Below are 15000 nucleotides of genomic sequence, written 5' to 3'. Positions count from 1 at the left end.
CTAACAATAAGTTATAGTTGAGAAATTTTTCTTTTCTCACGCTCGCTGAAAATTTCCGTAGGACATCACTCCGTCCGGGAAAGAGATCATTCGTTCCTCGAAAGACAGGTATTTTGGAACGAGGTTTTCATAACAATGACGGTGATCAAATGAAATTTCTTGCCAATCATTACTACTGATAATGTTAATAATGCTAAAACAGAAACAAGAAGGCCAATAACAATAACAAATCACAGAAATACACACCTCCTTGACAAACTTGTAATGAAAGACAGTGTCCTCATCAGGAATGGGCAGCTGGTAATCGTGTGGTGCTGGGGGCACTTCTCCCAGCCCGTACCTGTAGAAGTGCAACGAGAGCTTATCTAGTGACAGCTTATTATCTTCCATTTTTATTCGAACGATACGACTGATACGTTAGGTGAACTTTGGGAGCGTTTCTCTCAACTGCCTGATGGTGGATCAAGTTGTCGTCAGTCTTCGTACAGAATGGAACCTGTCGTGACATTGAAGAATAAAAAAGCACAATACCGTGACTGGAATACACAAATAACCCGGACTTAGGAATCTGAAACTTATGACGATGTTTCGGTTCGACATTGTATACATGCATATCTTCAAAGCATTATTTAAATATGAAATTTTGATCTGGGTGATTTAAGCAATTACCTTAAGTCTCTGCTCGCTCCTGAAAGTTGTGAGCATTCAGTCAGTGATCCTATAAATCGCAAAACAGAAGCAGAAGTGAACTGCCACAAACATTTTTTTTTACAAAACATGTTAGACTGAAATTGAAACCAGTAGTGGCGATGAGGTTTTTCCCACAAAATAACTAGACATTTTGTACGTGACTAAACTACAGATGTAAGAGCAACAAAATATATGAATTTTTATTTTTAAAAGTTGTATGAAGCCTACATGAAGAAAAATAAGGTTAGTAAAGAAGTACATGAAGGTTACTCACTCGCCAGTGGTCTTCTTGCTGGGGCTTCCACTAATCAGTTCACGCAGCAGCAGGTCAAACTTGGTCCTGGAGGGCTCATCCAGTGGGCCACCCAGAGACCAGATGGCTGAGAACAAGAAAATGCTCTGTGGGAAGAAAGTGAAGAGGTTAGAGTCAAGTTACAGAAGAACCTCGGTGATTCCTCCTCCATACACAATATCTAAATTTCCTTTTTCCTAAATAAATGGCTATAAAATGAAAGTAAAGATGCAGCTCGACTCTACTCGTCATCTCACTCCTTCCTCTAACAATGAGGCACAGTAACTCCACCAGTCATCATGATTCCATTTGCCTAAAACCATAGCCTACCCAACACAGCATTGTGTCAACCACCCTCACTATGCCTCTAACAATGAGGCACAGCACCTCCACCAGTCATAATGGTTCCATCTGCCTACACAGCCGTGTATTGTATCGACCACCCTCACTACATCTCATTGCTGCCACTAATCTTAATTCCCATTCTGGTGAATATGATGAATTTCGAAATATGTACTCCAGATGGACTCTCTGGCCATTGACGAGGGAGGCTGCATGTCATAAATTTAAGAATTGAATAATTCACATTACGGTGATAAAATTAATATATCTCTTAAATTAGTAAATGTACAATACGTATATTAATATGAAGTGGTAAACTCGCCTAGATCATTCAGTGCAGAGTAAATATATAATGGTGTATCTTAAATAGCCTAGCAGCCACTCTCTGTATCCGTTTCTCAAATATTTTCTGGCTAGGGACGTATTACTGTACTCAGAGGGCAGCGCTAAATCCGTAGAGGTCATACAGTGCTTGGGGAGGATGGAAAGCAATCAGACACAATTCAATAAACTGGAGCACAGGTCCAAATCCTTAAATCAAGAGCCCCTCATCAGGGAGACTATGCATGCAGTAAAGTGAATAACACTCATTTTCTGGTATTAGGCGCATAACATGAATATTATATGTAATATTCATGTTAGCAATAAACCCATGTGGGTCATTCTGCTCAAAACGTGAAAGAGGCTTGATCCTCCGTCTGCTGAGCTCGGGACAAATGCGCTTCCTATATGAACTCGGCTAGTTCACCTGTATGAATCTCTTTGCCCTCTTATGATCCCAAGTCTGCTCCTACCTCGAGGTGAGCCCTTATGTCTGACTCAGGGTGATGCTTGGTGTAGGCAGGGTCAGTGAACTCGTCCAAGAAGCAGTCAAAGATATTCATTAAGCTGCGGACGAGGTTGAGATCAGTGGTAGGGGAGACACCCTTTTGCACGTATGACTCACTCCTTTCCAGCTTAAACCATAGCAGGTATTTCCTAACGAAGCAAAGCAGTGGGGGCACGAAGCGGTGGAAGAGAGCTGTGAGGACAGCCTTGTGTTGCTGCGTCAGCGTCTGCGGCAGCTTGGCCAGCCATGTCTCTACCAGAGGACGCCAGCCAAGCGCAAGCGGTTCCATATACACCATCCCACAACGCGAAACCTGGAAAAGAGGGATCTATGTAACATGTTACAAGAGGCATGAACATCACAACATTCAATCAATGATAGGGAAGAAAGGATGCAGTTATGTGTCACAAAAGGCAAGAACATCACAATACTCAATGAATGAGAGTCTCTTAAGAAATGACGCAATTGCAAAGCCGTCATTTATCACAACCTTTTCTCTCTATGCAGAATTTTCTAAACCTCTACACAGAACCAAACGTTGCCACATGTGTCCTGCGTCTGACAGTTCTTCTATGTGAATCTATACGGTACTGTCGGTAGCACGCCATTGTATCCTGTAATAGTTGTGGCATCGTGGCTGGTAAAGACTACACGCTGATTAAGGTTAGTTTAACCTAACCTAACCTAAAATAACTAATATTTAATTTTGATTTTAGTTAAGTCCGTACACAAATGAATGCACTCAAAGCACAAGCCAACAAGAACTCTGTCTTTATTTGTAGATGTTTCGTCATCTAAATGGCAAAACGTCTACAAATAAAGATACCTAGATGTTGCAAGTGTCTAATTCTTCATCTTGTCGGTGTTGTATACCATTCATGTACAAGAACTCTAGACAACAGGTCAGAAATGGACGGGGTACCACACCCTGAAAGAATTACCGTAGCCGGGGAGGCATTCTCCAGGTGATGGACCTCGAAGATGATGTTGGTGGTGGATGAGAGGCAGATGATCTCCCCGGACATGAGGCACAGCTTCTTGTTGTCGTCCAGTACAGAGTTTATGTTCTCTATCCATACGCTATCCACTGGGCCGTCCAGCACGATCCACTTCCTGGCGTCACCAGGCGAAGACATGACAGTAGTGTGCTTTGCTGTATGACCCATGTGGGTGTAGTGCTTTTTTTTACTATTATATTATATTCATGGAGGATTGCTTCCCATTCCAGGGTGGAATGGGAAGCATTCAAATCCGATCCAAGACAGGGGAGCACAGGCCCAATTCCTCAGATCAAGAGCCCTTTACCGGCATAAAAGAACCTCCCTTAAGGGGTTTAATAATAATTAGAATAGTAATATGGTTTCTTAATGTTAATAGATACGAGGGACATTATTATTATTATTATTATTATTATTATCACGAACACCTGTGAAATAGGAGATAATTAGGTTAAGTATAATGAAAGGCAGGATAGCTCCCATCCCTTGCATCGAGAGACCTTCATTAGCATGAAAAAGACCAGAAAACGTAAATTCTAACTTGACTTTTACCTGTCTAGCAAGGCATACACCAACAGCCTGGCTGGTCAGAAATCGAGCCGTGATTAATACATGAAGGATCGAGCCTGAACAGTAGCAACTTGCGCTGATGACCCACACCGGTTTTACAGCTTCGTCATCATTTATTAATGGGGTTTAAAGCCTATCGACTACACTAGTCATTAAGGCTGCACCGAAATTTTTTCACCACCAGACAAGAATACTTTAATCCCTAAAAATGGGATTAAATTCTCAGCATTTATATATATATATATATATATATATATATATATATATATATATATATATATATATATATATATAACCACGAGTGAGTGGTATTGAATCAATAACAATACTGCGACTAGCCGAGTATTCGAACCCATGTCGTTTTGGCCTCCCTCTTTCTAACTCACTGGACCACACAATTCTACAAAAAACAAACACCCAGCAGAGTTAGGTGTTTTACCTTGATCCGAGGACATACGATGGTGTGGGTGCCTCTGAGATAATTTCATTCTGCACCCCATATGTCCTCGGATCAAGGTAAAACACCTAGCTTTGCTGGGTGCTTGATTCTTTGTACGATTGCGTGGTCCAGTGAGAGGGTCATGTGTCATTTTCGCTCACCATGAGGCGGGTCAAAACGACATGGGTTCGAATCCTCGGTTAGTCGTATATGATGATATCGCTGATGATACTGTGCTTATGGGAGATTCTAAAGAAAAATTGCAAAGGTTAGTGGATGAGTTTGGGAATGTGTGTAAAGGTAGAAAGTTGAAAGTGAACATAGAAAAGAGTAAGGTGATGAGGGTGTCAAATGATTTAGATAAAGAAAAATTGGATATCAAATTGGGGAGGAGGAGTATGGAAGAAGTGAATGTTTTCAGATACTTGGGAGTTGACGTGTCGGCGGATGGATTTATGAAGGATGAGGTTAATCATAGAATTGATGAGGGAAAAAAGGTGAGTGGTGCGTTGAGGTATATGTGGAGTCAAAAAACGTTATCTATGGAGGCAAAGAAGGGAATGTATGAAAGTATAGTAGTACCAACACTCTTATATGGGTGTGAAGCTTGGGTGGTAAATGCAGCAGCGAGGAGATGGTTGGAGGCAGTGGAGATGTCCTGTTTAAGGGCAATGTGTGGTGTAAATATTATGCAGAAAATTCGGAGTGTGGAAATTAGGAGACGGTGTGGAGTTAATAAAAGTATTAGTCAGAGGGCAGAAGAGGGGTTGTTGAGGTGGTTTGGTCATTTAGAGAGAATGGATCAAAGTAGAATGACATGGAAAGCATATAAATCTATAGGGGAAGGAAGGCGGGGTAGGGGTCGTCCTCGAAAGGGTTGGAGAGAGGGGGTAAAGGAGGTTTTGTGGGTAAGGGGCTTGGACTTCCAGCAAGGGTGCGTGAGCGTGTTAGATAGGAGTGGATGGAGACGAATGGTACTTGGGACCTGACGATCTGTTGGAGTGTGAGCAGGGTAATATTTAGTGAAGGGATTCAGGGAAACCGGTTATTTTCATATAGTCGGACTTGAGTCCTGGAAATGGGAAGTACAATGCCTGCACTTTAAAGGAGGGGTTTGGGATATTGGCAGTTTGGAGGGATATGTTGTGTATCTTTATATGTGTATGCTTCTAGACTGTTGTATTCTGAGCACCTCTGCAAAAACAGTGATAATGTGCGAGTGTGGTGAAAGTGTTGAATGATGATGAGAGTATTTTCTTTTTGGGGATTTTCTTTCTTTTCTGGGTCACCCTGCCTCGGTGGGAGACGGCCGACTTGTTGAAAAAAAAAAAAAAAAAAAAAAAAAAATATATATATAATATATATATATATATATATATATATATATATATATATATATATATATATATATATATATATATATATATATATATATATATATACTGAGAGAAATATACCTTTCGCAATATACATATTTTTTTGCCATATCGTAAAGTGAATTTTTTGTTTATGTGAACCACTAAACTTGTGTGGGCCAGTCAGCTGAAGGCGTAGTCGAGGCTCGATCCATCGTCAGCTAATCGTCAAAAAGAGGCGCTACTCTCCTAGCCAGGGAGGCTGAGGGTTGAACAGAATCTCATGAAATACACATACACAAAAAAATATATACCTGTCGGGTGAGGAAGAGACGGCAAACTTGCGGAAGTTGACGGCCAGGACTCCGTCTGACCACTCGTGGGAGGTCGGGTCGAACTGACCATACAGCTGACCCACCGTCACAGCCTTCGGGTTGATCACACACACCTGCACCCGGTTCTCACCTTCACCCTGACGAACCACGGTGAGTTTTTTTTTTTCATTTTTCGTTTAGCAAAACTGGACACATCAGCAATGTGCTACTACCTTATTCTATATGATACACAATGGGAACAAAATCAAGCAATGTTTACCTGTCGTATTTCATCCCACAGGATGGGTTACAGGCAGTGTTGATATCTGTTAGCTAAGAGAGAAACTGTATACAGTACCGACACGATGGAAAAAGAGACACATGCAACACAACATTTTGCCCACACAGTGGAATTTATCAAGTCACAAACAGGCGAAACGTTGTCAGCAAAGAATCGCATTTGAGTCTTTTTCCAGAGCTGAGAGATTCCAGTGGGACAATAAGGACATCGTCAAGGTATTCCATTAAAAGTTCATCTCCTATAATTACTTGAAAGATATCAGTCCAGCAGAGCTGAAGTTACTATTAGTGAGGAGTGACGAGTGATGGTGAAGGATATAGATATGGATAATTAGGGTCGGGGATAGGCAGTGGGATTGCCGAGAGATGATGAAAGGTACAAAAGGATGAATTCAGTTAGTAAATGAGGTAGGTTAGTAAATGATGGAGATATTTAGTAAAAGATGGAGGCAGATGTTAAATTATGGAGATATTTAGTAAGTGGAGATAATTAGTAAATGAGGGAGATAGTGACCATCAGGCAAGTGGTGGTGGTGGTGCTGATGGAGATATTTAGTAAGTGATGGAGATAATTAGTAAATGACTGATATATTTAGTAACTGGAGATACCTAGTAAATGGAGATAATTAGTAAATGATGGAGATATTTAGTAAATGGAGATTAGTAATGGGGATAATTAGTAAATGATGGAGATGATTAGTAAATGATGGAGATAATTAGTAAGTGATGGAGATAATAATGGGGATAATTAGGAAATGACGGAGATATTTATTAAAAGATGGAGGATAGTACACCCCACACACCCGGTCGTTCATGATGGCCAGAGCCTTGGCTAGTGTCCTGAGAGCGACCGTCTTGCCCCCGATAGGGTTACCGATGAGCATGAAGCCGTGCCTCACCCGCATCGTCTCATACACCTGCTGAACCTTGTCCATGAAGTAGTCATTGGCTCGCAGCCCCGCGCCGGCGCACACCTCCCTCACTGCCCGGCGCAGGTATGTGTAGTCCGGCTCTGGCAACACAACGCCGGGGAACAGGTCCGCGATGATGCCCTGTAAGGTGAAGCAGGGTACTAGTGCGCCTGTAAGGTGACGCCAGGTGAAAACAATGAGCGGACAATATATCTTCTCATGCCCTTCAAGTGCTCATGATCCAAGGGATGAGAGCTATTCTGTACTTCATCGGATCAAATCCGATAACCTCTCATTTTCAAGATGCTGTATAACCCTTATAAAAGCGTAGCTCTTCCCAATAATAATAATAATAATAATAATACTATTATTATTAATACTACTACTTCTGCTACTACTACTACTACTACTACTACTAATAATAATAATAATAATGACTATCAGCATACCAGAGGGTAATAGTTGTGCAGTATTGTTGTCTGTTTATATTTGACTTCGTTCTGTTTTAAACAAAATCAAATTTATACAGAGCATTGCTGCCTTTCTTTATGTAAAAGCTGCATAGCCCTTGTGGCTTAGCGCTTCTTTTTGATTATAATAAATAATCTTTATGTAAAAGATACACCCAGGTCAACTAAAGCTTGGTTGGTGGGTGATACAAACACACGTAGCACAAATCTTAATACAGACGACGTTTCGTTCAAGGAGAGGTGCTGATTCTAGTAAGTAATGATATAGTGTCAACAAGATGGGATATACACCCAGCTACAGTTACAAGAAAACATTACTGATGACGTTCCCATGCAGGGGATTTATTGAGGACATTTATAATAATAATATAATAATAATAATTATAATAATAATAATAAAATAAATAATAATGATAATAATCTTTATTTCTACAAGTACATCAATTACATACTACTGTATAGAAAGCCCCTTGTTATGCAGAGCATTTCGGGCGTATTGGGTTAATTTTGTCTCCAAGATGCAACACACCAGTCGACTAATACCCCAGGTACCTAATTTACTGATAGGGGAACATGGATAACAGGTCTTAAGGAAACACTTCCTGGAAAATGTTTTCACCTGTACCGGGGATCGAACCCCGGACCAGTGTGTGAGCTGAGTGCGCTACCAATCGAGTAGGAGCTTAAGGGTACGCGGCCTGCCAACCTGGTTGGTTAGGACAGCAGTAGTCACTCACCTCGAATAGTGGAAGGTCGTGGGCGAGGAATTTCGGTAAGTTCACGTCACGAATTGATCTGCCGAGAGAAGAAAGGTCTGAATCTTCTCTTGTAGCATTCCTGGTACTGTACAAGCAGATATATTATCACAACTGTTGCTTAAGAAACTCGGGTAATTCACATTTATCAAATCATTAAAAATGGTGTAACTTCTCATTTATCTCGCTTCTTAACTAAAAAGATCCTGATGTTAAAATGCTCTCTACAAAAATAGTATAGTGCATTAATATTTCTGTTCTTTATTTTTACAAAAGTCAACCGGCTTTCTTAAATTTAAATAATACAAAAATAGTACACATAGGCGAGTATAAAAAGAAAGAACGTTTGTTTCGCTTTCAGCAGACGGAGGATCAAGCCTCCACCACGCCTTGCACTGAATGACCTACATAGGTTTAGCGCTTAACATGAATTAAACAATATTAATGTTATGTTGAAAAATAGTATAAAATATCGACAAGTTGATGATTAAGACACATGTACAACAGTTACTGAAGAAACCTACTGTGTAGGAGAAACGTTCCAATAATAAAGATACCAAACTATTGTACATGTGTCTTAAAACATGTACTAAAAAGCTTTTCTATCACTATAACCGCTCAGCTGCTCTAGCTCCTAACACATCTATTAAAAGTTATGTATATTCTTAAGTGTGGTGAATTTATGAGATGTGGCTCACCTGAGCACCAGCACGGACTCCTCCATGTCAGGGTACTTGAGCTTCAGTGTCCCCGCAGCGATCAGCACGGCCTTTACCGTCCTCATGCCTGTGGGAAGATGACAGAGAACGCTTCATGTTATGTAAGAAAAAATGGGCATGGGTATGTGCATCATTTGGGTACCTTTATTCTAGAAACGTTTCGCCAGCCATTGGTTTCTTCAGTCCAATACTGAGAAAGGTGAAAGATGAGAAGTTTGAGGTAATCATTCCTTCAGCCTGGAGTCGACGTGTTCACTTTATCAATCTTCATCATGTTCCACAAGTGATAAATGTTGCACAAGTGTCTCATTTATCAATTTGTCGGTCTTCTTAACCATTTATTCACGTGGGTATGGGGTGCTACAGAAAGTACCTACTAAGAGAAAGCGTATGCTTCAGAGGTTTTTGAAACATTGGGCAGATCAAAAGCCAGCTGCTGCCCTGCTCCATACATACTAACTCAAGTAGGAATAAAAGCTAACTACATTTCCTTGACATATTCCATCACCCTAGATGGGTTTCATACGTTAAGTGATAAATTCTGTCGGCCTGATCAGCTACTGGGTTAAGCCCTGGTACTAACCCTTCCATTCTTAACCTTCCTCACCAACCTACTCTTCCACTATCCCCACTTCCCCGCTCATCCCACAAGGATCTTACCTATACTCTCTTGATCTTGAGCTTGTCAGCCTGAGCTGGGAAACTTCAGCAAGGTGTAGTAGGTACGACACCTTCAAAGTTTTCAGACCAGCAGAGCTGGAGTTACCAGCACTTGGGTAGAGATGGATATTGCTAGACCAGGTATTGAGGGTGGATGTGGATTCACACATAATAGTATTTGTCTTGCAGTTTCATTTTTTTAACAAATTTCAATGTTACTAAACTAAGAATACCTCTTAAAAAATCCATAACAATGTAGTCTTCACGGTCGATTTGTTCTTCAGCTCCACTGAGTAATACAGAGTGTAAGAGCAGTTAATTTGTTAAGTTTAATGCCTATTAACTACATAAGGGCCATTAAGGTTGCAATGTACTTGTATCCTGACAACATGGACCAATGTAAATTTTCAGTGTATAAAGTAAAATACACCTCTCTGTATAAATACTGTTTTTTTACAACTAACCCACAAAATGGGAATGAAAACTGAACGATGTGTTGGCCCATCCAGAACAGAAACGTCTTCCAATTTTCATCTACAGTTTATTGGTTAGTTGTGAATTTTTCCAGTCATAGTACTGTGACAAATTCGTCTCATATTCCAGTAAGAGGGAGCAACAACATTACTGACCGTAATCGTAGTGGGGCTGGGCTGAGAGCTGCTCGGAACACAGCCTGTATGTGGCCACAATCTTCCGGGACATACTTCGCGCTGCCACGAATCCGAACGAATAGAGTGAGATTTCTGCAATGAGACCGTAGTCTGGAACCATCATGGCTACGGAGCGAAACAGAGCCTGTGGGATTACATGGAAATAAATGATGTTAGGTAAGGAAAATATGGGAATACACGAGAAGGCAGAAAACAGTCCACATCAAAACTGTCTGCTTATAGGGATTAACTTCGGTCAGGCTACAACTTGCTTCTAGTAGTTGAGATAAGAAGGGTATAGCAGAAGGCTCTCTCCTTGCCCTGAAATATAAAAGTGTCTGAGGAAGGAGACAGAGCACCTGAAGGAGGAAATATTGCCTGAAGGGAGAGGAAGAGTACTCAAAAAAAAGGAGGGAGAGTACCAGAAGAAGGAAGAATGCATGAAGGAAGAAACAGTAGAGTGACTAAGGGAGGAGGAAGAGTGCCAGAGTAATGAGGAAGAGTGGAGGACACGTGTGAGGTTCGAGGGTTTTAAAAATGGAACAAATACAGAGTATAATGAAGATTTTATAACAACACTCACTCGAGTAAAAGAAATGTAAACTCTAACGTTCACATTTCAAAGAAATTAGTCAAAGGATTTTAAGCACACAATCTGATGACCATCATAACAAAAATATTCTCAACAACACAAGGCAAACCGATACACAGCAAAACATGACACACCACGATAATAAACTTACAAACCACGTCAACAAACCACGTCATGCACCACGACAACAAACCAACAAACAATGTCATGCACCACGCAACAAACCACGTCATGCACCACGACAACAAGCCAACAAACCACGACAAAAAAAAAGCTACATACACCACGCCATACACGATAGCAACCCAGCTGACACACCACGACAATACATAACAAATGCCACAACATACACGAGAGCAAACCAATACATACACAGTAAAATTCCACGACTCACACCCACCACATGTATACAATTACCTTAAGGTTGTCAGGAAGTTCGGAGCGGCCAGCATAGCCAGGGTTCATGGTGATGAAGACAGCACAAGTGGGATCCAAACTCACCTGGCAGAGAGAGAGATACCAGGAGATTACATTACCACGACGATACAAGACCATTCATCTGCTGTATTGGAATTCACTTTTGCTCACAGTGTGTGTATGCACTGAACAGGAATCTTATGTTAAACCATAATACAGCGTTCACTATAATTAAATATAAGATATAGGAATATATATATATATATATATATATATATATATATATATATATATATATATATATATATATATATATATATATATATATATATATATATATATATATATATATATATATATATATATTTAACAAGTCGGCCGTCTCCCACCGAGGCAGGGCGACCTAAAAAGAAAGAAAATCCCCAAAAAGAAAATACTTTCATCATCATTCAACACTTTCACCTCACTCACACATAATCACTGTTTTTGCAGAGGTGCCGAATAGGTAAAACTGGTCAATTAGCAAAAACTCATTTAAAATTAAGTCCTTTCTAAAATTTTCTCTTATACGTTTAATTTTTTTTCAGTTATGTTAATGTAAAAATTAATAATTTTGTACCAAAAGAACCTTATAAAACTTACCTAACCTTATTATAATATGCGCAATTTAATTTAGCCTAATTTAACAATAAACAAACACAATGGCATATATTTTTTTCGTTAGGTTTAGAATTATTTTTGCGAAATTATTGCATATACAAATTTTCGCTTGCCTTACTCAGCAAGAAGAGCTTTGCTATTTCAGCCAAAATTGCAAGTTTTACCTATTAGGCACGACATATATATATATATATATATATATATATATATATATATATATATATATATATATATATATATATATATATATATATATATATATATGCAATAAGATCACAGTAAACAGGTGATTTCAGAATATGCAAAACAACCACTCTGAAAGAATAGAGAAATTCCAAACGCTTTCGTGACTACTCACATTATCAAGGAACTATGATAATGTGAGTAGTCACGAAAGCGCTTGGAATTTCTCTATTCTTTCAGAGTGGTTGTTTTGCATATATATATATATATATATATATATATATATATATATATATATATATATATATATATATATATATATATATATATATATATATATATATTTTTTTTTTTTTTTTTTTCAACAAGTCGGCCGTCTCCCACCGAGGCAGGGTGACCCAAAAAAAAGAAAGAAAATCCCCAAAAAGAAAATACTTTCATCATCATTCAACACTTTCACCACACTCGCACATTATCACTGTTTTTGCAGAGGTGCTCAGAATACAACAGTCTAGAAGCATACACATATAAAGATACACAACATATCCCTCCAAACTGCCAATATATATATATATATATATATATATATATATATATATATATATATATATATATATATATATATATATATACATATATAGGTAGTAGGTTGGTAGACAGCAACCGCCCAGGGAGGTACTACCGTCCTGCCAAGTGAGTGTAAAACGGAAGCCTGTAATTGTTTTTCATGATGGTAGGATTGCTGGTGTCCTTTTTTCTGTCTCATAACCATGCAAGATTTCATGTACGTCTTGCTACTTCTACTTACACTTAGGTCACACTACACATACATGTACAAGCATATATATGTATATATACACATCCCTCTGGGTTTTCTTCTATTTTCTTTCTAGTTCTTGTTCTTGTTTATTTCCTCTTATCTCCATGGGGAAGTGGAACAGAATTCTTCCTCCGTAAGCCATGCGTGTTGTATAAAGGCGACTAAAATGCCGGGAGCAAGGGGCTAGTAACCCCTTCTCCCGTATAAATTACTAAATTTAAAAAGAGAAACTTTCGTTTTTCTTTTTGAGCCACCCTGCCTTGGTGGGATACGGCCGGTTTGTTGAAAAAAAATTATATATATAAATATATATATTTTTTTTAACAAGTCGGCCGTCTCCCACCGAGGCAGGGTGACCCAAAAAAGAAAGAAAATCCCCAAAAAGAAAATACTTTCATCATCATTCAACACTTTCACCACACTCACACATTATCACTGTTTTTGCAGAGGTGCTCAGAATACAACAGTTTAGAAGCATATATATATATACATGTATATATATATATATATATATATATATATATATATATATATATATATATATATATATATATATATATATATATATATATATATATATATATATATATATGCAAAACAACCACTCTGAAAGAATAGAGAAATTCCAAGCGCTTTCGTGACTACTCACATTATCAAGGAACCTGTATATATATATATATATATATTTTTTTTTTTTTTTTTTTTTTTTTTTTTTTTTTTCAACAAGTCGGCCGTCTCCCACCGAGGCAGGGTGACCCAAAAAAGAAAGAAAATCCCCAAAAAGAAAATACTTTCATCATCATTCAACACTTTCACCACACTCGCACATTATCACTGTTTTTGCAGAGGTGCTCAGAATACAACAGTTTAGAAGCATACACATATAAAGATACACAACATATCCCTCCAAACTGCCAATATCCCAAACCCCTCCTTTAAAGTGCAGGCATTGTACTTCCCATTTCCAGGACTCAAGTCCGACTATATGAAAATAACCGGTTTCCCTGAATCCCTTCACTAAATATTACCCTGCTCACACTCCAACAGATCGTCAGGTCCCAAGTACCATTCGTCTCCATTCACTCCTATCTAACACGCTCACGCACGCTTGCTGGAAGTCCAAGCCCCTTGCCCACAAAACCTCCTTTACCCCCTCTCTCCAACCCTTTCGAGGACGACCCCTACCCCGCCTTCCTTCCCCTATAGATTTATATGCTTTCCATGTCATTCTACTTTGATCCATTCTCTCTAAATGACCAAACCACCTCAACAACCCCTCTTCTGCCCTCTGACTAATACTTTTATTAACTCCACACCTTTTCCTAATTTCCACACTCCGAATTTTCTGCATAATATTTACACCACACATTGCCCTTAAACAGGACATCTCCACTGCCTCCAACCGTCTCCTCGCTGCTGCATTTACCACCCAAGCTTCACACCCATATAAGAGTGTTGGTACTACTATACTTTCATACATTCCCTTCTTTGCCTCCATAGATAACGTTTTTTGACTCCACATATACCTCAACGCACCACTCACCTTTTTTCCCTCATCAATTCTATGATTAACCTCATCCTTCATAAATCCATCCGCCGACACGTCAACTCCCAAGTATCTGAAAACATTCACTTCTTCCATACTCCTCCTCCCCAATTTGATATCCAATTTTTCTTTATCTAAATCATTTGACACCCTCATCACCTTACTCTTTTCTATGTTCACTTTCAACTTTCTACCTTTACACACATTCCCAAACTCATCCACTAACCTTTGCAATTTTTCTTTAGAATCTCCCATAAGCACAGTATCATCAGCATAAAGTAACTGTGTCAATTCCCATTTTGAATTTGATTCCCCAAAATTTAATCCCACCCCTCTCCCGAACACCCTAGCATTTACTTCTTCTACAACCCCATCTAAAAATATATTAAACATCCATGGTGACATTACACATCCCTGTCTAAGACCTACTTTTACCGGGAAGTAGTCTCCCTCTCTTCTACACACCCTAACCTGAGCCTCACTATCCT

At 39.1% G+C, this 15000-nt stretch overlaps 1 protein-coding gene across 2 annotated transcripts in view; it reads right to left on the bottom strand.

Moving 5' to 3' along the window:
- The window catches only part of Dhc36C (Dynein heavy chain at 36C), a 117115-nt gene that overhangs the window by 56569 nt on the left and 45546 nt on the right, over positions 1-15000 (bottom strand). For both annotated transcript variants that reach the window (XM_070100062.1, XM_070100063.1), the window contains exons 31-40: positions 11304-11387; positions 10274-10439; positions 8964-9051; positions 8248-8305; positions 6933-7181; positions 5830-5987; positions 3095-3266; positions 2119-2466; positions 965-1089; positions 247-340 (exon numbers count right to left, since the gene is read on the bottom strand). In XM_070100062.1, the coding sequence (XP_069956163.1) occupies positions 247-340; positions 965-1089; positions 2119-2466; positions 3095-3266; positions 5830-5987; positions 6933-7181; positions 8248-8305; positions 8964-9051; positions 10274-10439; positions 11304-11387 (1542 nt within the window). The remainder of the gene's footprint in view (positions 1-246; positions 341-964; positions 1090-2118; positions 2467-3094; positions 3267-5829; positions 5988-6932; positions 7182-8247; positions 8306-8963; positions 9052-10273; positions 10440-11303; positions 11388-15000) is intronic.

Source organism: Cherax quadricarinatus, chromosome 71 (assembly GCF_038502225.1).
Source record: "Cherax quadricarinatus isolate ZL_2023a chromosome 71, ASM3850222v1, whole genome shotgun sequence".
Taxonomy (NCBI): Eukaryota; Metazoa; Arthropoda; class Malacostraca; order Decapoda; family Parastacidae; genus Cherax; species Cherax quadricarinatus.
The sequence above is the reverse complement of the archived record's forward strand: the minus strand, read 5'-3'. Positions and strand labels throughout refer to the sequence as shown.